The sequence below is a fragment of the Doryrhamphus excisus genome, linkage group LG22, assembly GCF_037039965.1.
Source record: "Doryrhamphus excisus strain RoL-2023G ecotype Guam linkage group LG22, RoL_Dexc_Guam_v1.1, whole genome shotgun sequence".
NCBI lineage: Eukaryota > Metazoa > Chordata > Actinopteri > Syngnathiformes > Syngnathidae > Doryrhamphus > Doryrhamphus excisus.
Window position 1 is genome coordinate 8704790 of NC_136378.1, and position 26132 is coordinate 8730921.

The 26132-nt window shown below is 39.9% G+C and overlaps 1 protein-coding gene across 1 annotated transcript; it reads right to left on the bottom strand.

Annotated features, from left to right (window-relative positions):
- Nucleotides 1-4068: 4068 nt before the first annotated feature.
- On the bottom strand, nt 4069-14991 carry neurl1b (neuralized E3 ubiquitin protein ligase 1B). Its single transcript, XM_058063845.2, has 6 exons — nt 14727-14991; nt 9311-9552; nt 8899-9232; nt 4935-5675; nt 4556-4681; nt 4069-4407 (listed from the first exon to the last, which is right to left on the bottom strand). The coding sequence occupies exons 1-6, from the start codon at nt 14755-14757 to the stop codon at nt 4169-4171; spliced, it is 1713 nt and encodes a 570-aa protein (XP_057919828.2). The 5' UTR covers nt 14758-14991; the 3' UTR covers nt 4069-4168.
- Nucleotides 14992-26132: the final 11141 nt, after the last annotated feature.

A 26132-nucleotide genomic window follows, 5' to 3' on the forward strand; every position in this document is an offset into this window, starting at 1 on the left:
TGGCTGGCAACCAGTCCAAGGTGTACCCCGCCTCTCGCACAAAGACAGCTGGGTTAGGCTCCAGCACCCTCCGCCACCCTCGTGAGGAAAAGCGGTAAAAAATGAATTAATGAATGAATGGATATCCAAGGCTGCACGGTGTACAAGTGGTTATATAGCACACAGACCTCACAGCTAAGAGACCCGGGTTAAATTCCACCCTCGGCCATCTCTGTGTGGAGTTTAAATGTTCTTCCCGTGCATATATTGGTTTTCTCCAGGTAAAAGTTATTTCTATCTATGATTAATTGTGATTGATTCTGGGTTAACTATGGATTTTAAATGTGATTAATCGAGATTAAGTGACATCCCTAGTTATTATGCTTTTTTTTTTTTAAGTTTCAGTGCATGTAACTGCCTGGGTATTGGGGTCCTGGCCGGGAATCAAACCCGCACCACCTGTGTACAAGTGGTTAGCACACAGACCTCACAGCTAAGAGACCCGGGTTAAATTCCACCCTCGGAGTTTGCATGTTCTCCCCGTGCATGTGTGGGTTTTCTCCGGGTACTCCCGTTTCCTACTTATTATTATAAATAAAAGTTATTTCTATCTACGATTAATTGTGATTGACTCTGGGTTAACTATGGATTTTAAATGTGATTAATCAAGATTAAGTATATGAATTTACTGACATCCCTAGTTATTATGCTTTTTTTTTTAAAGTTTCAGTGCATGTCACTGCCTGGGTATTGGGGTTCTGACCGGGAATCAAACCCGCACCACCTGCTCAAAAAGATCCAGGGATTAATAACAATTTCAGGATGGTGACATAAATTGGTTCTAATTTGGATTAACATGGTTGTTTGTCTATATGTGCCGTGTGATTGGCTGTACCAAACCACACTCTTGAAGCGGTAAAGCACAAATAAAAAAACATAAAAATAAGCATCAAACTACACAAAAAAATTGTATATATTAGAGCTCAGTAGAATGTACAAGTGTGCCAAAAGAATATGCTGGTGAGTAAAAATGGGTACATAGTACTTCACTAGTGCTTCACTATGAGCCCAACAAAGGAAGAGGAAGTGGGGACAACATTAAAGGTGACACACAAGTGACCTAAAAAAAAAAAAGTAGCAATGAATCACAAGTCACTTGGAGTAAAGTGAAAGAAACGTAGGAAGATGGGATTAAAAATAGATTGTTGTCGATGTCGGTGAGGTCATTTTTGCTGATGGTCTTGGATGGAATATTCTCCTTGGATGATCTCAGAAGCTGCTGGTGTGGAAATGATTCAACAGAAAAGCTAAGTGACTCCACATTCATTGTCTGTTTCTACCAAAAGTGTCTATTTACACCTTGGCCAAGTGGTTAGCATGTAGGCCATCTGCTTGGGTTTTCTCCGGGTATTCCGGTTTCCTTCCACATCTCCAAAAACATGCATGTTAAGTTAATTGGCTAATCCAAATATCCAATTTTTTTTTACCTGCTGACAATTGAACTGCTCAGAAAGTAGGCAAGTAACTGTACTCTTCCATTTGTGCGCTTCATCCAATTCCTACCTCATCTTTAATTCAGTCATAGTCGGCCCTGACAATTATTAATCACTCTCTGCAAGCTTCTGTTTTCCCTGTACACTGCATGCCTCGCTGCACTAGGCTTTTTGCAAAAAAAAAAAAAAAACATCTTTGATGCGGCAACACTTACTCAGTGCACACAGCATTTGTATATAGAGTCTCTGGAATATTTCAAGTGAATCTAATAGAAACAAGATGACATATGGTGTAGGATTTGACTCACAGTCCATTTGGGATGAGATGGAGACAGCGTCACATTTGTATTTCTTGTATAAACAATGCCAAAGTTTCAGATAATGACATTTGTGCATTTGGAAATGAGCCCTAAAATGGTAATGGTAATGGTTTAATTTCATTTGAACATGCATCAGATTACAATTGAATGCATCACATAATCAGTTCACAGTTCCACATGTCCAAAAGGAGTTGGAAGAAGCAAAGCTTATTAAATCCTACCCCTCCATCTGGTACTTTTACAATCAGTAACTGTTACATTTGTTCACTTCCTGCTTTCCTAATATAATTTAAGAATTGTTTTTGTACTTTATTTTATTATTTTTTATTTTTTTACACATACCGAAGTACAAGGTGATATGACCATACAATAACATAATGGGTACCATAGTAAGTGTCATTAGTATATAATAGTATATATAGTCAATATAGTCTTCATCCTTGTATTTAGCAAACATCAACTGCTTGTATTGTTTCTTGAATTGGCTCATCGTTGTGCATTGTTTGATTTCCTTACTCAATCCATTCCATAGTTTGATTCCACATACTGAAATGCTATGGCTTTTTAACGTAGTCCTAGCATATAAGTGTTTCAAATGTTTCAAATTCTTCCCTGAGATCATATTTCTCCTCTCTTGTAGAGAAGTATTGGATGACATTTTTAGCTAATTTGTTATTTTTAGCCTCATACATTGTTTTATTATTATGTTTGAAGATGAACTATATCAGCAAGTTGAAGTATTTGTGATTTTAGAAATAAGGAGTTAGTATGTTCTCTGTAGGCGGCATTATGAATTATCCTTACTGACCTTTTTTGCAGTACATTTAGCGAGTGAAGATTGCTTTTATAGTTATTACCCCATATTTCCACACAATAAGTAAGAGCAATAAAGAGTGTGGAGTGATTTCCGATTGAGAACAAATTTTGCTTTGTTCAATATTGAAATATTTCTGGCCAACTTATGTTTTATATTTGTAATATGATGTTTCCAGCTCATATTTTCATCTATTGTGATCCCCATGAGCAGGAAATAAAATAATAAAATAAGTTTGTGATGGCTCAAAAACACTCGGTTTGAAAAGGCGTGGTAAAACCATTCCCTTGTGATGTCACAGAGGGCCGACTTCCTTATAATATATATAAAAACGCTCTGCCCTCCCCCAAGTGCTACTCTGCTGTTTACTTGCTAGCAATGCCATCAAAGGAAACGCCACATTTGTTTACAATTCCTAAAAACGCCACCAACACAACACACTAACGCTAAAATGCTAAAGCTACTTGGATTCGGGATCAGACACATATGGCTGTATGTTAAAAGCAGACATTTTTAAAGGATAAATAGCCGTTTATCAACTAATATAAATTTGGTGGCACAAACCGGAAGTCTTTATATGGCTGGCAATGGGCGAAATCGCGGTTTATTATCAGCTCTTATATTGTTTATCAACAAACCGGAAGTGTTACTTTGCGCTCGGCAGTGTGACCAACCACAGCAGAGTGGGCGGGACTGGAGGCGGGGCCGTGGATGCAATACATTAAAACGGACCGCTTTCGCGGTAACTACAAAATACAGCTGAAATGCAGATTCTGTGTTCAAATGTTGAGATTCTAGAAGAACTAGAACGCTTTCTGTGCTGGTTATCGTGTGTAGGAGTCCACAACTTAATTACAAAGGGCCCAAAAATGAGCATAATAGGTGCTCTTTAAAATATTTTTCACTATTTCCCACTGACCAAAAGGGGGCGCTAAACTCACATCTGAGGATGACATTTTTGCGTAAGTGCTTTAAATACACTACAAAAGAACACCCCAAATATGACATTTTTAATCACACATACAACGAGCTGATTGCTTTTATCAAAATAATGAATAATAATAATAATAACACTTTTAACAGAATATACAATTGTACCTGAAATGACACACATTCAAACCATTTAATGACACATTCAGTCCGGTACACATACATCTTCAATTTACAATGTTTGCTTTTATTGCTTCAATTTTTTTAATTTTTTTCACCACAAACATCATTACAAAATATAGCCTGGATTGTCACTTAATGAATTAGACATAGATGTCTCACTAGAAGGCACTAGAAGTTATTTATTCCTGCAGAAGCATAAAATACTGAATGGATTGAATTGTTTACATATATATGGGAACATAAGAGGAGAAATAAGGACATACATTTACAAAAGAACAGTGACAGTTAATTATTGACCAAAAATGCTGCAGAAAAGCTCAAGTATGCATCTATTCACTAAGAGGAGCATCAGAGATGATTTACATTATAAAATTCTATAGGCACATTTTGTCCTTGGTTGGCTAATCTGCATTGACAAAAGGATGCTGGCATCACCGTGCCAAGAACCATCACGGCCGATAGGTTTTGATGACATCCTTGATGGGCCTCCTGCATATCGGACAGCATGCATTGATCTGCCGCTTGAGTTTCAGTCCACAGTCGTTGCACAGACACATGTGACCGCATGTATAAATGACCGTGTCCACTTCCTGGTCGAAGCAAATGGTGCATTCCCCATTTTTGTCAGAAGGAGGCAACTCTGAGCTGGGAGAGACTGGAGGGCTAAGAGGGGAGCTGGGAGCAGTCACTGCATGGGAGAAGAACATAAGATACACATTCTTTTGTCATTTTTTGAGAAGAGTCAGATTCCATTCGCTGCTCTTGTACAACTGCGATAAAGGTAACGATGCTTTCATCACATTAGACAAGAACCGTTGCAGATTTCTTGTTCTCACCTAACGAGGATTCAGATGCAGAGGAGGATCTGTTGACGCTGAAGGCCGGGTCTGAATCACTGTCATCTGGACTGCTGCTCTGGGAAGTGCCTGGGGAGATGCAGGGAGGACTGGCCTGCAGCGTTCCTGGGTCAGAAAGATAAAACAAATGAAGTGCATATTTTTTTTCCCTTGATGTTCTGCGTCCTTGAGGTGTTCCTTGGGTGCTCTCATGATGGTTTGAGGGAGGGCGGTTTATTTTATATTGCATCTCAAAATGTGTCTGAGGTAATGGGAGTTGTGGGAACGGGATAGGAAATAAGACTGAATGGGTAGTTAACAGTTCACGCTATGGTCATGAACTTTGGGTAGTAACATGGCGGGTCACAAAAAAACTTACCAAGTATCCTGAGTCTGTTGACAGCTCCATGCAGAGCGAAGAAAGCCCACAGAACCTGAGAGGAATCCACGCAAAGGAGCCTGCCTCGTCCGACTCCGTTCACGCCGTGGTGCACCTCTCCACTGGGTAGCACACTGAAGCTGAGCACATCTCCGGCGCACGGCATGGGGAAGCCGCGGTGCACCACCCAGTACTCCTTGCGATCCAGGAGAACCTCAGGGTCGGCTGGCAGGTCCCCGGCGTGAAGACTAGCTGGGTCACATGATGTCAAACCAAACAAAAGCGCCCCAAAGTAAGGCAGACCCAAATGGCCGACCTCTATATACAAAGTCTCTCCCGTGTGCAGCGGACGATCGCTAAACACAAGAGTCCGACTGCTGTCCAAAAAGTGGATACAAGCGGCTAAGCGGTCCGCCGACAGTATGACATCAGAGCCACGGATCGGGTGAAAGTGCAAGTCGCTATCCAGCGTAGAAGGAAGGCTGCGGACCACTCGAGAGACGCTGCATCCAGTGGTGGCAGATGAGGATGGCGTCGTGGAGGAAGAGGTGGAAGAGCAACAAGGGATAAGCTGAGTGTAATTACTGAGCTGGATGTTGGCCATTTTGGCAGCGGCCGCCTGGTTGTTCTCCAGCTGATTGTTGCTGAAATTGGCAGAGTCGTGGCTGCTTTGTGGCAGATAGGCACTCAGACGGGCTGCGCTCAGGCAGCTGGACCCAACGCTCTCAGCAAACGTGCTTTCTGTAATGGAGAAAAGAGCCTGTCATTTGCTTATATAGCGTCATTTAATGTAAACTCACTTGCTCTTAGCTCAAAGATCTGATCTATGTGTCATCTGTCTCTTTAGAAAATGAACGAATGAATGAATTCAAAAAGTGAAACTCACTTATCATTAATTTGTTCCAGAAGGTGCGACTCAAACCAAAACAGACTCTTAACCAAGGCAAGTTTTTCCATAAAGAAAATAATGAAAATCAAATTAATCCGTTAAAGACACCTATAAAATTTGACTCAAACCAAAACAGACTCTTAACCAAGGCAAGTTTTTCCATATAGAAAATAATGAAAATCAAATTAATCCGTTAAAGACACCTATAAAATTCGACTCAAACCAGACTCTTAACCAAGGCAAGTTTTCCATGTAGAAAATAGTGAAAATCAAATTAATCTGTTAAAGACACCTATAAAATTCGACTCAAACCAAAACAGACTCTTAACCAAGGCAAGTTTTTCCATATAGAAAATAATGAAAATCAAATTAATCCGTTAAAGACACCTATAAAATTCGACTCAAACCAAAACAGACAGTTTTATTAATTTGTTCTCTGAAACATCTTTCTGATCTATGTGTCATCTGTCTTTTTAGAAAATGAATGAATGAATAAATTCAAAAAGTGAAACTCACTTGTCCATTTAGATTCACCACATACAGTCAAATATTTCAAGAGTGTGCAGTAGTGCCCTGGTTAGCATCATTAATTTGTTCCAGAAGGTGCGACTCAAACCAAAACAGACTCTTAACCAAGGCAAGTTTTTCCATATAGAAAATAATGAAAATCCAATTAATCCGTTAAAGACACCTATAAAATTCGACTCAAACCAAAACAGACTCTTAACCAAGGCAAGTTTTTCCATATAGAAAATAATGAAAATCCAATTAATCCGTTAAAGACACCTATAAAATTCGACTCAAACCAAAACAGACTCTTAACCAAGGCAAGTTTTTCCATATAGAAAATAATGAAAATCAAATTAATCCGTTAAAGACACCTATAAAATTCGACTCAAACCAAAACAGACTCTTAACCAAGGCAAGTTTTTCCATATAGAAAATAATGAAAATCAAATTAATCCGTTAAAAACACCTATAAAATTCGACTCAAACCAAAACAGACTCTTAACCAAGGCAAGTTTTTCCTTATAGAAAATAATGAAAATCAAATTAATCCGTTAAAGACACCTATAAAATTCGACTCAAACCAAAACAGACTCTTAACCAAGGCAAGTTTTTCCATATAGAAAATAATGAAAATCCAATTAATCAGTCAAAGACATCTTTCTGATCTATGTGTCATCTGTCTCTTTAGCTTCTTTTCCGATCTACGTTTGTTTATGTGAATGCGTTAAGAGAAAGAATGTTTCCCAAAAGTAGTACAATTTAAAGTTTGACTCATGTAAAAAGTAACGCTTGGACTTCAAACCATATGAGATTCCATCAAAGGTGTAATATGAAGACGAGTGCCTTAACTCTGATAACGAGGGAGTACCACTTCCACACCGGACACAAGTATTGTCTATTGTCACATAGTCTAGTCAAGCATAAGACAGTCGATTAGCTGTGTAACTCGCCAATGACTTTCGTCCTTATGATCTCAACTCGCTACACTGCAGCATTGTAAAAGGTTTCATAAGTTCTATAAACAAATCTGTGGCTCGTTGTCTCCCTTTGACTTATGCTCCATTCCTTTGTGACTATTTCTAGTGATGGCGTAGCAGACGAGAGCACTGGCCCCTCACTAAAGCTCATGGGATTTGCCGCCTTGACCAAACATGGCTACAGCTCCTGTCAGACTGAATATAAACACAAGTAAGGGATGGAACTACGGGGGCAGGCACCGATGGAAATAAAAGGAAACATGCAAGGAAGTTTACATCAGAGTGTAGAAGTCGAGTAATTAGGAGTGAACAGATATCTATGCCATTGTTCAGTCGGTGATGAGACCTATACGCTTGGAACTGGATGCCACAGATGCTCTTTCCCTCTTGGGAAGCTGCTTAAATTAGATCCATATTTATTAACACTATGTAAATAAATTCTCAAGGTTTAGCAGTGGCTCAAAGTCCACAGTTTACCTTGTAGGTTTATTCCAATAAAAATACCCCTTTAATTCATGCTCAGATTCCCGCTATAAAATATTTTACAACTTACCACAAAAAACACTGAAAAGGAAGATGACACGACGAGGACCACAGCCAGAACGCTTAATTTTAATTGGCACTTAAGATGGTTAAGTGGGGTATTATTCTAACAAAATATTTATCATTGTAGTTTGTAGTAGGGAAGAACTGTACTACATCATCTTGAGAGGCGTCTTTGATATTTCTTCCCATTCCTCACAAGCTAACCAAAATATCAGAAACATTTTAGAACCCCTTTTATTCAAAGAAATATTCTAAGAAATTTTATTTAGATTTTATTTAGATTTATCTATATCTCAGTATAACTTATTTTTCTTTAATTATATTTACTTGGTACTACAAAAATGTATATTAATTATTATCAATAAATTGACTATACTGCCTCATAATGACGTTGTTTAAATTACCACATATGGTTCCTTATTATTGCTGATCAAAACAATTTCAAAACAATTACCTAATTTCCCGTGTATGCACCCACTAAATATACAGAGAAATACACATTTGTACATATATACAGTAAGCCGCACAAGCTGTGAAAAAACTGAAAAAAAACAGTCTGACTCACAGTGTCATCTTGGAGCGCTAAAATCATCACACAGCAAGTTAACATTCAAAGGGTAGGAAAGAAATATACAAGTTTAAAAAAAAAATGTATTTTAACACCTTCCCATCATTTCTTCACGGCAAAGCATTCAAGGATTCAAGGTGGTCAGAGCATTCTGGTGGGCGGGGGGGGGGGGGGGGGGGGACAAAAGCAGTTGAGTGAATCCTTGCAGGGGCTCCAGCAGCCATCGCCAATGAAAAGCTTTGCTCGGAAGAAATCCATGATGGAAAGCCTAAACGTGTATTGGTACTTGTATATTTTGTACCTAACTTTTGAGTGTTAAGTTGCTGTGTGATGATTTTAACGTTATTTCACTGTGAGTCGGACTGTTCAATATCGAGAAATGGCCTAGTAGTAGGTCACAAGATTAGAACATTTAGCTGGACCGCTAAACCCAAAGCGTTGTCAGACAGCGAGCAAAACAAATGTGACATTTACCCAGCAGTGTGACTTCCTGAGTGATGCCGTAGATATCGATGATGGCCCACAACGGGCAACCGATGCTGAGTCCACAGTGAAAAAGAATTGGCTCGCCGTCATTGATACTGTAGAACACCCTTCCGTGACGATCGGTCCAGAATGCCAACACGTTGTCCTTCAGGGCAAGTCTCTCAGGCAGCGCTTTGGCCCAGTATCCGGGCCGTGTCACCAGATCTGGGCAGGCATATTTGGGGATGTCCGATGTCATCAACTCGCTGGGGTCCAGACTGGTAAACCCGAAACGCAGAGCTCCACTCCAGCCAGTGTGCACACTAGTGAGACGAAGTCGGACCTGAATTGATAACAACGATGTTCATGTAACTTCTTGGAACTGTAACATGGAACTAGAAGAGACTAGAAGACAACGAACCTTCTCGTAGAGGTGGACAGGCCGGTGGCTGAAGGTGATGCCGTTGCAGAAGCTGTTTTTACGAATGGCGCGGCGAAGTTGCCCGTCCAGTCTGATATTCTTGCCTTTAGCGTTAGGATGAAAGCGAGGCGACTCCATACTGATGCTAACTGGATGTGCCGACCTTCTCTCAACTCCAGACCCATGGTTCGGCAACGTGTAGTACTGCCTGTTTGCCACAGGGCGGGGTTGCAGAGTCGCATCTGTGTATAGAAAGCAACACACAATACAAAACACAAATGTATTTTTTTTTATTTAAGCATCAAATTTAAGACAAACATGCGTGAACTTCATGTTTGTTTTGACCTCTGTCAAGGTCAAAACAGCGACAAGAGCTGCCGTAAAAAGAAACGTATCAGCACCCAATAACATGTAGCAAGTGGTCCGTGGCACTTGGTTGAGAGGGCAGAGGCCAGTTATGTAAAAGAGCCTTCAGTCTTAGACACTTTTTTTTCCCACACTCACACTATGGACCTCTCAGTTCCTCTCAATAGCTTCTTTTATTTAGCATGTAGCACACATTTACAACATTCGATTGCTTTACTGTAACCATATGCACCATACACACAGCAGTAATAAACAGTAACCATATTTATATGCATTCAATTATCATCCGTATTTCATATGCAGTATCTGAATGAATTTCCTCTATTATTAGCATCCAACCAGAAGTGCAATTTTATAAGTACCTTAGTAGTAAGTAAATGTAGAAACAATGTAAAAAACTATAACAGGCTATGACTATAATACAGTGAGTATATGTACAGGGATATAAATGACTATAATATGGCTATTGTAGATTATACACATTATAAACAGTACGCACAGTATGGATGTGACAATATATAATAACAGTAATATGTACAATAGTGCAATGACGTGATTGGGAGGGGGCATAGATCAGCGGGGGGGTGTAAGTAGTGGAAGGGGTGGGCAATGGGGGGCAGAGTTCAACAAGAATAATATAGTAAGATCTGTTTTGTTGTTGGCATAAAATAAACACAGTAGCTTACAGTAAAAAGATAAAAAGTAAATAATGTAAAATGCAAATAGCGGTTGAAGAGAACACCATTTGGAATCACACTCACAAAAATAATGTCGCACAAGATAAAATGTAAAACATAAAACATAAGCAGAGAATCCATTTATCGCATGCTGGCATCAATTTTATTCATGTCCATATGCCTGTAAGCCATTTTGGCCAGCAGCATCAACAAACCATGAATGGAGCAGTTCTTCTCCAGCAAAGATGGAGACACCATTCGAAGGCTTAATCTATAATCTCAATTTCCTAAGAAATGGGCGTTAAACCAAATTATCAAGTCAGAAATCAAACAGCAAGATGATGGTCATATGATATGAAATGAGTTTATTTATCATTATAAGTTGATCATTTAAATAAAGCGGCCCTAATGCACCGTGCTGATAAAGATATATTAACGGCATTAAATTAAGAAAATGTTCCATACTACATTGCTACAAATTATATATTAATATATCAAATATATTCAAATTAGAGGCAAAATTTTGACAGTTTTTGACATCATGATTAAGTCTGCATTAACACACAGTATAATACAGTGGAACCTCATTCATTGAAAATGCATGCAAACATTTAGCACATTTCCGGATTAATGAATAATATGGTGCGCATCTTGTCATATTATTAATATATTGCATGAGTCTAACTAGTCCAACTGTATTCATAAAGTATTTTATCACAAAATATCCCTGTTAGTAGCCTGAGGTTATTCTCTTAAGTGGAAACTGGAGCCAAAAGTTGACTCACATTTACACCACAAGTCTTTGCTTTTCTTGTTGTTGTGTTTTTTTATGTGTTTTTTATGTGTCTTAAGTACCAGTACTTTGATGTAGGAGGTGAGAAACACTATTAAATTTAAAAAAATACACAAAGGGGGTGTTGAGCTCTACTCATCCCTCACCACTGCCTCATAGACATGTTTGTCAACAATTAATCAGGGTAAAAGTGATATTAAATGTTTATTTAACCTTTTTATTCATTATTTATAAGCATTTTAAATGTCAAATTATAATGTAAAACTTAAAAAAAAATACTGGAAATATTAAGTCAGTTAGAATGTTTTGTTTGAGTCGGACCATCTGGAATGGATTAATATTACTAAAACCCAGGATCCGCTGTTTTGGTCATAGGGACAAAAATACTTTGACTGGTCATTTAATTGTGGGAACCGCTAACACAACCGCTAACATCGTAATACAGACCAACATCTTAAGTATATGACAATGTACCACCAGACTAAGCAGAAACTGTAGTAATTCTACACTTAATCAAACTTACTTAATATTTGTCAGATCAAACCACAATTGATGTAGAAGACTTCAGTGGAATACATTATAAATACTTTTTGTTTTGACACTGTAAATCAGTGGTCTCAAACACGCGACCCGCGGGCCAAATGTGGCCCGCAGGACACGAGTTTGAGGCCCCCGCCTTGATATGAAAGTTTAATGTTTAAAGTCTGATATGGATGCTGTATGGTATCATGTACCCAGAAAAAAATACTACATTTGATTAATGTTCATGTTAAAGGTTAAATAACTGTTAATAGTTATCCTCCCTATCCGTGTGGAAGTGGTAACTTTTGGGCTATTTAAGTTTATAACTATAACTTATTTAAGGAAATAACTTGAAGGCTACCGTTTAGGTTGCTAGCTCTCTAGTTTGCAAGTTAGCATGTGTCTCAAGACCCTGCAGTTGCGCAATATGTTGTAAATAAAAAGAGTATAAATGTGACTATAGTCGTGTTTTGTCATGTCTACAGGGCTCTAATAATGCTTTGTTCATTTTAATCTGAAAAAAATAATTTGTCTACCCACCAACTATATGTGGTTTCTTAAGTTTTTATTATTTGCTGTTTTATTATTATTATTATATTTATTTATTACTGATTGATTTTCTTTATTCTTGATTTGTTTATTTATTTTTCATCTTATTTTGTGTAGAAAAATAAAAAGTAAGATATTTGAGAACAGCGGAATATATTATATATAATATATAATATATTAGTAGTTTCATTTGCAAAAACCTCCATGAGAGCACCTCCAATTTGAGATACAACGCCATTTCTTCAAGGCGAAACCAGTACAGGCTACTTCAGGTGTTTTGGTCTCTTTGACAAACAAGCAAGAATAGATGCAATCATAAGACATGAGCACAAGACACTTCATGTAAGATGGAGCAACAACAGCGACTACATGAGCAGAGCCGTTATTCCTTCTTAGCTCCGGGCGTAACGTCTGATCGTCATACACTAAAGTCATTTACTCCGAGAAACATGAGATTTGATGGATTTGAAGAATTTCACAGTGTTATTACTGCACCTTTTGTTGAATACGCTCAATAAGATCATTGTAGGCTTTTTATCATATGTTTTGATTTAGAGTCTGTACATAAAGATACGTTTAAATGCTAAATAGAGAGAATGTGTTCCATATAAACAATGCATGCTTAGTGCTTCCTCCCCGCAAGTCCCATGCGTTGGCGTTGGCTTGGTAGCAGTGACTACATCGTGTCTAGCCTGTGTGGGGGCGTGGGAGTGGGACAGGCAGTAAATCAAAGCGACATGGGGCACTGATTATAAAGTATTGTGCTTTAGGTGTCAAATGACAAAGTAGTGATGTTGTGATGATTTATAATAATGACAACGCTACTCATGTGCACATCAGGAGTGTCACTGCTATCTTGGAATAAAAGACACGTTTACCCCGTGAAAAGCATGTAGAGTAACATGTTTAACAGTATATATTAAATCTGACATGTAATGTAGTTTTGCCTTGATAAACAACCATTCATATAGACAAACAACCATTCACACTCACATTCATACCTATGGACAATTTGGAATTAACCTAGCATGTTTTTGGAATGTGGGAGGAAATCGGAGTACCCGGAGAAAACCCACTCATGCACGGGGAGAACATGCAAACTCCACACAGAGATGGCCGAGGGTGGAATTGAACCCTGGTCTCCTAGCTGAGAGGTCTACGCGCTAACCACTAAACCCGCCGTGCCACCCAGTTATTCATTCATTCATTTTCTACCGCTTTTCCTCACAAGGGAGGGTGCTGGAGCCTATCCCAGCTGTCTTCGGGCGAGAGGCGGGGTACACCCTGGACTGGTCGCCAGCCAATCACAGGGCACATATAGACAAACAACCATTCACACTCACATTCATACCTATGGACAATTTGGAATTAACCTAGCATGTTTTTGGAATGTGGGAGGAAACCGGAGTACCCGGAGACATGCAAACTCCACACAGAGATGGCCGAGGGTGGAATTGAACCCTGGTCTCCTAGCTGTGAGGTCTGCGCGCTAACCACTCGGACTTGATATTTGCATCAATTTGCATATTTGCATCAATAAATCTTCCACCCTGTGTTTGCATAGTTCTCAAGTGGTGAACACGCTGGTCACACAGTTAGGAAACCCGGGTTCGATTCCACCCTCAAGAATCTCTGTGTGGTGTTTGCATGTTCTCCCCATGCAACCAAACATGCTAGGTTAATTAGCGACTCCAAATTGTCCATAGGTATGAATGTGAGTGTGAATGGTTGTTTGTCTATATGTGCCCTGTGATTGGCTGGCGACCAGTCCAGGGTGTACCCCGCCTCTTGCTCGAAGACAGCTGGGATAGGCTCCAGCATGCATGTGACTCTCGTGAGGAAAAGCAGTATAGAAAATGTATGTATGTATGGATCTCCCACCCCTGCATAATCATAATGGAATTACCCGTCCATCATTTTCCATGAACCTAAAATGAATCAACAAATTTCCATGTTTGCTGTAATGAATTTATCATTTGAATATTATGTTTAAAAAAATATTGGCTGGGATAGGCTCCAGCATACCCCTGACCTTAGTCATGTTAAACGGTTGAGATGACAGTCTTGCAACTGTTAAGAATATTATAGATTGAGCAACTATTAATATCCATAAAATGTAAAATCTATTAAAAAAATAACAACCATGCATTTCTATATCATAATTTTAATGCAATAAGATATGCAACTGGTTTATCTTTTGGAGTAGTGCATTGCAACACTGACTGAACTGCTCCTCATGATTGTCCACTCTGTGTGGTGGGTGACCCACTATCAGCGTGAACAGGTGACCCCCCCCCACTCCAGGCACACTAACATTGCTTTCATTTATGTGCAATTGATTAGCGCCACTGCAATCACGTTCAGCTCCCACAGTGATGCGCAGCGATAACATGTCGAGGAAATCGAACACACACACATATATATATATATATATATACTGTATCTACACGCCACATCGTGCACGTCACACACGGAATCTCCAATAAAATAAATATCACAGACGCCTCACCTATTAATGGTTTGGGTGTCGTATTCCCCATTATGTCCACAAATGTCGCGCACCGGCAGCCAAACGAATCCAGATTGCAGCGTCCGTCCGTCCATCCATGTGTGTATCGCCTCTTTTCCTTTCTTTATCTCTTGCGAGAATTTTTCCGCGAATCCGAATCAAACTGGGACTCCCGTGTGTTCAGTATACACGGACACGCTCCTTTGAGAGGCAGGCAGACACCTCCAAGTGGCGCACAGCAGCCCCCCCCCCCCCCCCCCTCTATTTAGGAGAGGCTCCTACTGCACTTTAAAGACACAGGAAGCAGGGATAGTCCTTAAAAAGCACTGCTCAAAGGCTGTGGTAATGTTTGCTGACTTGTCGTGGGGAGTGGGTGGTGGTGGACAAGAGGTCATATATTTACATACAAAAAGGTCAGAGTGGTGATGACCTTTTACTTCCTATATTTATGTTTCTTTGCAAAAAAATTACCTACTTTGACTACTTTCCTTTTATTATTGATAATGCAGGATGATGATGTACATTGAAAAAAATAAAGAAAAGTGATGGATAGCTTTACTTGGGCAATTTATATAAAGTGCAATATAATGTTATATATATTATATATTATTATATATATATTATATACATTATATAATATAATGTTCAGCAGGAGTCAAATCCATGTTTACATTAAATTGTGTCTATTTTATAGACTCAAATAATGGCCTGGTATGGTAATGTTGTAGAAATGAAAGGGGTCTCAAACTCAATTTACTTGGGGGGCCACTAGAACTCGGGTCTGGGCGAGACTGGGCCGTATCAGGTTTTCCAAAAAAAAACAAACAAAAAAACGCATTTATTAAAAACAGAAAAAAAATAAACTTTGCTTTGGTTTTGATTTTCTACAAGAAAAGCTCTGATAAAACATTCCACTGTTCTCAAATATTTTTTTATTTTTCTACACAAAATAAAATGAAAAATAAATACATCAAGAATAAAGAAAATCAATCAGTAATAAATAAATATAATAATAATAATAAAACAGCAAATAATAAATTATTATTAAATTATTAAATTATTTTTTTCAGATTAAAATGAACAAAGCATTATTAGAGCCCTGTAGACATGACAAAACACGACTATAGTCACATTTATACTCTTTTTATTTACAACATATTGCGCAACTGCAGGGTCTTGAGACACATGCTAACTCGCAAACTAGAGACCTAGCGACCTAAACGGTAGCCTTCAAGTTATTTCCTTTAAACTTAAATAGCCAAAAACTTACCACTTCCACACGGATAGGGAGGATACTATTAAGAGTTATTTAATCTTTAATATGAACATTAATCAAACGTAATAATTTTTTCCGGGTACATGATACCATACAGCATCCATATCAAACCTGCGCGGGCCGCACTAACATTAAACTTCCATATCAAGGCGGGGCCTCAAAGTAGTGTCCTGCGGGCCACATTTGGCCCGCAGGCCGCATGTTTGAGACCCCTGATTTAAAGTGTCAAAACAAAAAGTATATATAATGTATTCTGCTGAAGTCTTCTACATCAATTGTGGTTTGATCTGACAAATCTTAAGTAAGTTTGATTAAGTGTAGAATTACTACAGTTTCTGCTTGGTCTGGTGGTACACTGTCATATACTTAAGATGTTGGTCTGTATTACGATGTTAGCGGTTGTGTTAGCGGTTCCCACAATTAAATGACCAGTCAAAGTATTTTTGTCCCTAAGACCAAAACAGCGGATCCTCGGTTTTTAGTAATATTAATCCATTCCAGATGGTCCGACTCAAACAAAACATATACTAACTGACTAAGTTTGAGACCCCTCGAACTTCTCTAAATCAAAAAGTTCCCATTAGTTCCCATTGTGATCCCTGAAGAAGCAAACAGATCCCACAATGCTTGATCATGCTCATGTGCTGCGCCAAATAAAAGACGGCACACTTTTGATAAAAGTCCAGGTCATCATATGAGGAAATCCCCGTTTTCTCTACCCCTCCCATGGCCTTGACTGCTGGACTTCTTTCAAGCTGTTTCCTGTCTTCTGGACCACACTGCTCTCAGAGGAGTCATGGCCTGCAGGGCTTGGATTGCCTCAGACCCTCTTTAATGAGAAGACACTTCATTTCTTATAGTATAATATTTTCTCATTAGAGTACAATCTGATTTTGAAATTTTATTGTAAATTTACGGTATCTTTATTCTTGCAGAAACAGCGTATGAGTTACTGTTGGTGCCAACATGGTCACAGGGATCTTATAATTCTTGAGGGCAAACAAGGCCCCCCCGAGAGATGACGTTTGGGTGAAGGCAGCCTGAATCTAAATATATCTCCGAAACAAAAGCATTTGTTTCTACCTCCTCGGTGCTGTTTGTTTTAGCAGGATATGGTGGCTCCTTATATGAACCTTTACTGAATGGTGTTTGGGGCGAACCGGAGCCTTTGCCGGGCATCGGATAGAAAACGAGGTGCTCCGGCATAGGGGATCAACACAGGAAGTGAATACGGAGCCTGCAATGAGCTCTGCAATCAAATCTTGGCTTCCTTTAAGATGCTTCACATACTGTACTGTAGCGTCGATGGGAGTCTAATGAGAATGAATGGTGTTGATTTTATTACAAAAGCATGAATTAAATTGCATTTCTGGCCATTTTCAGCACTTAACAGACTGTTGAATGTGTACAAATTATTCAGAACTTGGAGAAAATGAGTCTGATAACGTGTGGTTTCATAAGGAGCTACGTGTGCCAGATAATCAGTGAAAGTGCAACGAAAGTGGACTGAAAGAATTTCGAACTGTTGTTGTTGAAGTCCAACTCTCGCTGCATAAATAAACAGTCGGCAATGTAAAGCCAAAGCTAACAATTTCTGTTCGCCATTTGACTACTCACACTGTTATGTTCTGCTTGTTAGCGTTCCTCTAAGATCCTATTTGTTAAGTGTGACAGTGATGACAAAGAGAGAAAGTGTGATGCCGGCCATAGAATTCATTGTGCTGCCTTCATGTGCCATTGAAGTTAAAACGGTGTTAAAATGTTACTTTATATGTGCCACTGCACATATCTAATACCTGGTGTTTTACAATTGTTTTTCAGTGCATCTTTATTATATTATATTTTTTATTAACTGAAAAACATTTGACTGCTAGGAAACCAGGGTTCAATTCCACCCTCGGTCAACTCTGTGTGGAGTTTGAATGTTCTCCCCGTGCATGTGTGGGTTTTCTCCGGGTACTCGGGTTTCCTCCCACATTCCAAAAACATGCTAGGTTAATTAGCGACTCCAAATTGTCCATAGGTATGAATGTGAGTGTGAATGGTTGTTTGTCTATATGTGCCCTGTGATTGGCTAGCCACCAGTCCAGGGTGTACCCCGCCTATCTCCGGAAGACAGCTGGGATAGGCTCCAGCATGTCTGTGACTCTCGTGAGGATAAGCGGTATATAAAATGGATGGATGGATCTCATACAGCTAGGAGACCCGGGTTCGATTCCACCGTCAGGAATCTCTGTGTCGTGTCTGCATGTTCTCCGCATGCGTGCGTGGGTTCCAAAAACATGCTAGGTTAATTAGCGACTCCAAATTGTCCATAGGTATGAATGTGAGTGTGAATGGTTGTTTGACTTTCTTTATTGTCATTGCACAATAACATTATAGTATTATATATGTAATATTTTGTTGAAATGTGGTCTAAAAGAAAGTCTTAGAGGTTTTTTTTTTTTCGACCCAGACCTAAAGATCAACCTTGCATTACTATATCCAGACACCCCTGGACACTGTTAGCACAGATATGTCACTCTCATTGCTATGACAGTATGACAGAAGCTAAGCTGCCTCCGGAGGTTGTGAAACAGAAAAAAAAATAGGCGTCCTCAGTGATTTATAGCCATAGAGACAACGTTTGACTTTATTTTTCTATTAGATGGCTTTGAAACTGATTACTTTTGACTTGTGACCAAAACAGTGGAGGAGAATGAAGGTCTTCTGTATTTATTTCTGAGTATGAAAGTACTTTTGGGTACCCGGTACCGCAGTATGGGCGATTTTTATTCAAGGGGAGACTGAGGGCAAGAGTGGAGAAGCCCCAATGTTCAATTAGAATCTTTAATTAAGGTCAAATGCATGTAAGTTCAGAGTGGAACAGTCAATTGGAAAATCTTTTAATGTCATGGTGCTCAGCAAGGGGAATGCAATAAGATTAAGCAAGGTCCAAACCCCTCAAGTATTCCTCTAATGGATGAAGTAGGTCATACCACCTTCAACTTCAACCATAAACTCAAACATGCTGCAAAACAACCACCATGTTTAATCAAAAATGTTGTTTCTGGTCACATTTTCACTGGAACAGGCAGTTCTACTACATCTGTTTTTAATAGGAACTTCTGTCTTCTCATTAGGTCCATTGGGGTTCGGTAGTTGCTTGAAAATAGTACATTAGTAGTATGTCTTAGTAGTCAGTGTCTTCGGGCGAGAGGCGGGGTACACCCTGGACTGGTCGCCACCCAGCCAATCACAGGGCACATATAGACAAACAACCATTCACACTCACATTCATACCGATGGATAATTTGGAGTCGCTAATTAACCTAGCATGTTTTTGGAATGTGGGATGGAAAACCGGAGTACCCGGAGAAAACCCACGCATGCACGGGGAGAACATGCAAACTCCACACAGAGATGACCGAGGGTGGAATTGAACCCTCGTCTCCTAGCTGTCTCCACCACCGTGCAGCCAAATGTTTTTCATTCATTCATTTTCTACCGCTTTTTCCTCACGAGTCACGGGCATGCTGGAGCCTATCCCAGCTGTCTTCGGGCGAGAGGCGGGGTACACCCTGGACTGGTCGCCACCCAGCCAATCATAGGGCACATATAGACAAACAACCATTCACACTCATGGACAATTTGGAGTCGCTAATTAACCTAGCATGTTTTTGGAATGTGGGAGGAAACCGGAGTACCCGGAGAAAACCCACGCATGCACGGGGAGAACATTCAAACTCCACACAGGTATAACCGAGGGTGGAATTGAACCCTGGTCTCCTAGCTGTCTCCACCACCGTGCAGCCAAATTTTTTTCAGTTAATATAAAATATAATAAAGATGTATTGAAAAACAATCGGAACAGGGAGAACACCTACCCTAGCTGAGATTCGAATCCAGATCTCCTAACTATGCCAACCACTTCTCCACCATGCCGCCCAATTCTAACTTAGGAACAGTGATTCTTGTTACAAACCATTGGTCTGTACAATCTTCTCATGTGCCCTGTGATTGGCTGGCGACCAGTCCAGGGTGTAACCCCGCCTATCGCCCGAAGACAACCCCCACGACCTTTGTGAGGATAAGCCGTACAAAAAGAATGAATGAATCAATATAGTGGACTACAGATGTAGGTCGGAAGTAGCCACACTGGGATGGAATTCAAAACGTGCATATTTTCCACTGTCTGTGTCTTAAATGTGTTGTTACGTAACATGACAGCTCCTGACATGAAATGTCTCCCGCTATTGTAACACAATGTGAGCAGTCAAGCGTTCAAAAAGAAAAGGACAATCGTTCATTAGTCCCACAAGGCAAGAAATTCAAAAAGTGTCTTTATGCTTGTTGAGCATTGTTAGAAAATAGTCGCAGTTGCACTTTGAAGTAAGTCTGGTTCTGGTTCTGGAGCATGAAACAGAGGTTTTCTTTGTAATGTTGTGTTTAGGGCCTCTGTTGTCAGTGGGAGACGTGCTAAAAATGTTCTGTCAATGCATTTAAACCAGATGCACGGACAGTGTTCTTCCTCCATCTGTTCTATTGTCTCAGTGTTCTGTGAGCTGAAGAGCGGATGCACCACTGATGGAGATGCAGGAAATACTCTCAGCCTAGAACAACACAGCTCACTTCGTCTTCTTATTATTCTCGCCTTGTGCACAATGGCCACAGACACCAGTGCAGAATATCATATCATATAAAAAATATATATACAGTAAAGTCTCGTTATATCGATATCGGTTATAACGAATTACTACTTATTACGATACTATTTTCATTTCCTGGCAAATTTCTAGTCTTTTATGATATAATTAGTTCCGTTAGTACGATACCCGGTTATTATGATAATCCGGTTACTACGATGCCCTTTTCATCTCCCGCCAGCCAATTTGGTCTGCTTATATCGATACAAAAGCAGCTTAAATCAATCTTTGCTTAAGGATTTCAATACCAAAAAAGAACACGGTGAACGGCTGCTTCCAGTCAACTTTATTTTTCACACTTCCACCACCAGAGAGCACACACATTTAATTGTGTTGTATTCAGATATCTTTTTATCGCTTGCAATAATCACTGTTTTTCATATGTACATGCTGGCGTTCGTTGGTTCTTCTGTTGCAGGCATGTGTTTGGCCAGCTATGTGGGGCGGGTTGAGCATGACCTGTGAACCAGGAAGTGCGGGAATCGGTGTGTGTGCTGCGCTCTGGTGGTGGAAGTGTGAAAAATAAAGTTGACTGGAAGCAGCCGTTCGCCGTGTTCTTTTTTGGTATTGAAATCCTTAAGCAAAGATTGATTTAAGCTGCTTTTGTATCGATATAAGCAGACCAAATTGGCAGGCGGGAGATGAAAAGGACATCGTAGTAACCGGATTATCATAATAACCGGGTATCGTACTAACGGAACTAATTATATCATAAAAGACTAGAAATTTGCCGGGAAATGAAAATAGTATCGTAATAAGCAGTAATTCGTTATAACCGATGTCGATATAACGAGACTTTACTGTATAGTACAAATACATCAAATGTTCCTCTTTCATTCCACAATTAGAATAACTGTGCACTAACTGGTCATTTCATTTCCCCCCTCCAAAGGGCCTGCACAGTCACATGCTTGATGCAGCGGAAATGACACGAACCTCTGTTTGTCAGAGCTAATCGCAGTTCATGTCTAGTCTCCAGGCAAAAAAAAAAAAAAAAAAATTTTGAACATGACTCTACACACACGCCTAACAGTCACAACCCAGAAATAACCCATCTGGTAAAACATTAAAATTTACAAGTTAAAAGCTATACATTATTAATCCCGGTTTCGAAAATGATAAAAATAGATTGGCGGTATATGCGGCCAGTTTAAGTGAGGCGCATGCATGTTTTATGTTGATGTTTTTTATACCAGCAGCATAGCATAGTTTTTGTTCGCGGTGACATTAAAAAGATGGATGCATGATGTTAACCTGCATCACTTCACATTTTTTAGCACAGTTATAAAATGTTCACATTAATTCTGTCAGGCATATGTTGGGAACACGACGTATTCTTGTGGTATGTTACAGCAAAGCTAAGAAGCTACCAATTAAGCCCCGTTAGCATCATTAGAATTTATGACAGCGTTCCAAAGGAAATGGTTTCCCAAGAAATTCAAGGCTTGTCAGAATTTTTGCCCCCGGCTCCCAAAAGCTAACAAATGGCTTCACTTTACGTTGCACGAGAAACCAATCCAAGATCTCATTAAGGGAACTTGGGCGGTTTGGGGGAAATTTCTGCGGAAAACCAATTGAAAGGTTTTTAAGTCTCACTTGAATTCAAACAATAATATAACCTTCCCAGCGTTGAAAGCTTATGTAACTAAATAATCAATCTTAACCGCGCGGTGGACGAGTGGTTATTGCAGGCCTCACAGCTAGGAGACTTGAGTTCAATTCCACTCTTGGCCATCTCAGATGCAGTAATAAAAAAATATTGCCATTACACCATACTGGAGAATACACTGTGGATCAACACAATAAATGTGTGCCAGATTGTTGCGATACCAATATTGTATTGCTAATAAAATAAGTCACTATAGCTAGTTAGCATGCAGGCTACACAGCTAGTATTCCCAGCATGTTCTCCGTACATGCGTGGGTTTTCGCCGGGTACTCCGGTTTCCTCCCACATTCCAAAAACATGCTAGGTTAATTAGCGACTCCAAATTGTTCATAAGTATGAATGTGAGTGTGAATGGTTGTTTGTTTATATGTGCCCTGTGATTGGCTGTCGACCAGTCCAGGATGTACCCCGCCTCTCGTTCCGAAGACAGCTGGGATAGAGTGTGAATGGTTGTTTGTCTGTAAGTGCCCTTTGATTGGCTGAGGTGTAACCCGCCTCTTGCCTGAAGACAGCTGGGATAGGCTCCAGCACCCCCTGCGACACTCGTGAGGAAAAGCGGTAGAAAATGAATGAATGAAAAAACCACTTCCACACAGAAACCCCTCAAAATGGTTACTCCGGGTACTCCGGTTTCCTCCCACATTCCATTGGCGACTCCAAATTGTCCATAGGTATGAATGTGAGTGTGAATGGTTGTTTGACTATATGTGCCCTGTGATTGGCTGCCGACCAATCCAGGATGTACCCCGCCTCTCGTTCTGAAGACAGCTGGGATAGGCTCCAACCTATTGCAATAAATAACTCTTGATTAGATGGTGGAAGTTGCGTGAGTCGGGCGAATGGGGCCAGTTTATGCAGAACATTTAGTACTACAGTATAGTACTAGTGTACTACTTTAGTACTACTAGAATGGTAGTCAAATGTGAAGGGGGGCGATTCCAATTTTTATTGCTAGACCCAGTGAAGCCAGGCCAATTGCAGTGGGGTGAGAGTGCTCGAACTCATGCAAGTCTCAAATCACGAGTCAAGTCCGAAGTCATCGGCTTGAAGTGTTTACTGTACTATGTGAACTGAACTTTAAACTATATAGTTCATGAGAACTACTGACTGGGGACGCATTTTATTTTTAACACATGCAGTATTTTCAAGTCATTAGACCAAAGTCCGAGTCAAGTCGCGAGTCATTAATGTCAAAGTCCAAATCCGATTGCAAATCTTTGGTGATATTGTCAGGTTGATTCCAAAGTCATCAAAATTATGACCGCAGTCCAAGTCGCATGACTAGAGTTCACTCCTTTGACCTTTAACCTCAACTACCGCACAGTGTGAGCAAAGAAACTTACATGCTAGAGCTAACATTGTGACTACGGTGGCGCCCAACATGATCCCGACCTCGACCAGAGGGAGCCAATGAGGGTTTTGGGGTCGTGACCTTAAATACTATTGCTATTATTAACCTTGAGCGGTTTCTCAGCATAGCAGCTAAGAAAGACATGCAACCAGGCCTGCTTGCTGTAATCCCTGCTTCAAAGACTGCAATGTGGCCGCTCAATGAATGAAATTCACGAGTGGCTAGCAGCTGTCATGTTTATTGAGCGTTAGCATTCGCTTATTTTCTCCAGAAAGGCCAAACATATTGGAACGTCTCTAGCAATACATTATGTAATAATGTAGTACATTTGTCACCTCGTGAACTGTAATACTGTAATGCCACATTTGGTAATAACAGGGGTTTCAAACACGTGGCTCGCGGGCCAAATGTGGCCCGCAGGACACTAGTTTGAGGCCCCCGCCTTGATATGAAAGTTTAATGTTAGTGCAGCCCGCGCAAGTTTGATATGGATGCTGTATGGTATCATGTACCCAGAAAAAATTATTACGTTTGATTAATGTTCATGTTAAAGGTTAAATAACTGTTAATAGTTATCCTCCCTATCCGTGTGGAAGTGGTAAGTTTTTGGCTATTTAAGTTTAAAGAAAATAACTTGAGGGCTACCGTTTAGGTAGTCAACTGATGTTTTGTGAACATGAGAGTGGCAGGTCATTCCTCCAAGGCAGGGGTCTCAAACACATGGCCCGCAGCCCGCGCAAGTTTGATATGGATGCTGTATGGTATCATGTACCCAGAAAAAATTATTACGTTTGATTAATGTTCATGTTAAAGGTTAAATAACTGGTAATAGTTATCCTCCCTCTCCATGTGGAAGTGGTAAGTTTTTGACTGCGGACCGCGGTCTAAATAAACGATTCTGATTGGTCCGTTTCAAGATTTGCAAAGATTGGTTTGCACGCATCCTTTGTGTCAAGAACAAAAGCGGCAGATCGTATATAACAGGGGTCTCAAACAAGCAGCCTGCGGGCCAAATGCGGCCCGCAGGACACTACTTTGAGGCCTCCCGCCTTGATATGAAAGTTTAATGTTAGTGCGGCCCGCGCAAGTTTGATATGGATCCTGTATGGTATCATGTACCCAGAAAAAATTATTACGTTTGATTAATGTTCATGTTAAAGGTTAAATAACTGTTAATAGTTATCCTCCCTATTCGTGTGGAAGTGGTACATTTTTGGCTTTTTAAGTTTAAAGGAAATAACTTGAAGGCTACCGTTTAGGTCGCTAGCTCTCTAGTTTGCGAGTTAGCATGTGTCTCAAGACCCTGCAGTTGCGCAATATGTTGTAAATAAAAAGAGTATAAATGTGACTATAGTCGTGTTTTGTCATGTCTACAGGGCTCTAATAATGCTTTGTTCATTTTAATCTGAAAAAAATAATTTGTCTACCCACCAACTATATGTGGTTTCTTAATTTTTATTATTTGGTGTTTTCTTATTATTATTATTATATTTATTTATTACTGATTGATTGATTTTCTTTATTCTTGATTTGTTTATTTATTTTTCATCTTATTTTGTGCAGAAAAATAAAAATTAAGATATTTGAGAACAGTGGAATGACTTTTATTGTAGAAAATCTACAATAACGAGTGGACGAGTGGTTATTGCGCAGGCCTCACAGCTAGGAGACTTGAGTTCAATTCCACCCTCGGCCATCTCAGATGCAGTGATAAAAAAAATATTGCCATTACGCTATACTGGAAAATACACAATAAATGTGTGCCAGATCGTTGCGATACCAATATTGTATTGCTAATAAAATAAGTCACTATGGCTGCACGGTGGCCGAGTAGTTAGCATGCAGGCTAGGATTCCCAGCATGTTCTTCCCATGCATGCGTGGGTTTTTGCCGGGTACTCCGGTTTCCAACCACATTCCAAAAACATGCTAGGTTAATTAGCGACTCCATAGGTATGAATGTGAGTGTGAATGGTTGTTTGTCTATATGTGCATTCTAGGGGGTGCACCCATTTTTTTCATCACTGACGCCAATAGCCCAGAGTCGAGGTATGTCTTCTGCAACACTGCTGATATGTGGCGTTAGGTAGCATGTTCTGTTAGCTGACTTCTGCATGGACGCTTAAAGGAGCTCCTCCTGTGTAGCAGATGGATGGCTGGGTGCCCTCAATTCACCCTCAAAGCTCCCAGTCTTCTAATTATGTTCAAACAACACGACGCTTCAGCCCACGAGGGGACACAAACAACTGGATGCTTTCCTATCGCAACATTTTGAAGAAAAATACTCTTAACGGTTGGTGACAGCTCTGCAACCCTGCAGGAGCAAATGAGACTAAAAACGACAAAGGCTTCATTTATGTGTGTGAGTCTTGTCATGATTTTAGCGACCCAATTTGAACTAGAACCAAACGAAAACAAGCATCTAC

Coding starts and splice junctions, on each gene's coding strand:
- neurl1b (XM_058063845.2), bottom strand. CDS start 14,757: ATGGGGAATACGACACCCAAACCATTAATAG. Junction 9,233..9,310: donor CTGTCCACCTCTACGAGAAG/GTTCGTTGTCTT, acceptor TTATCAATTCAG/GTCCGACTTCGTCTCACTAG. Junction 5,676..8,898: donor TCAGGAAGTCACACTGCTGG/GTAAATGTCACA, acceptor TCTCCATTACAG/AAAGCACGTTTGCTGAGAGC.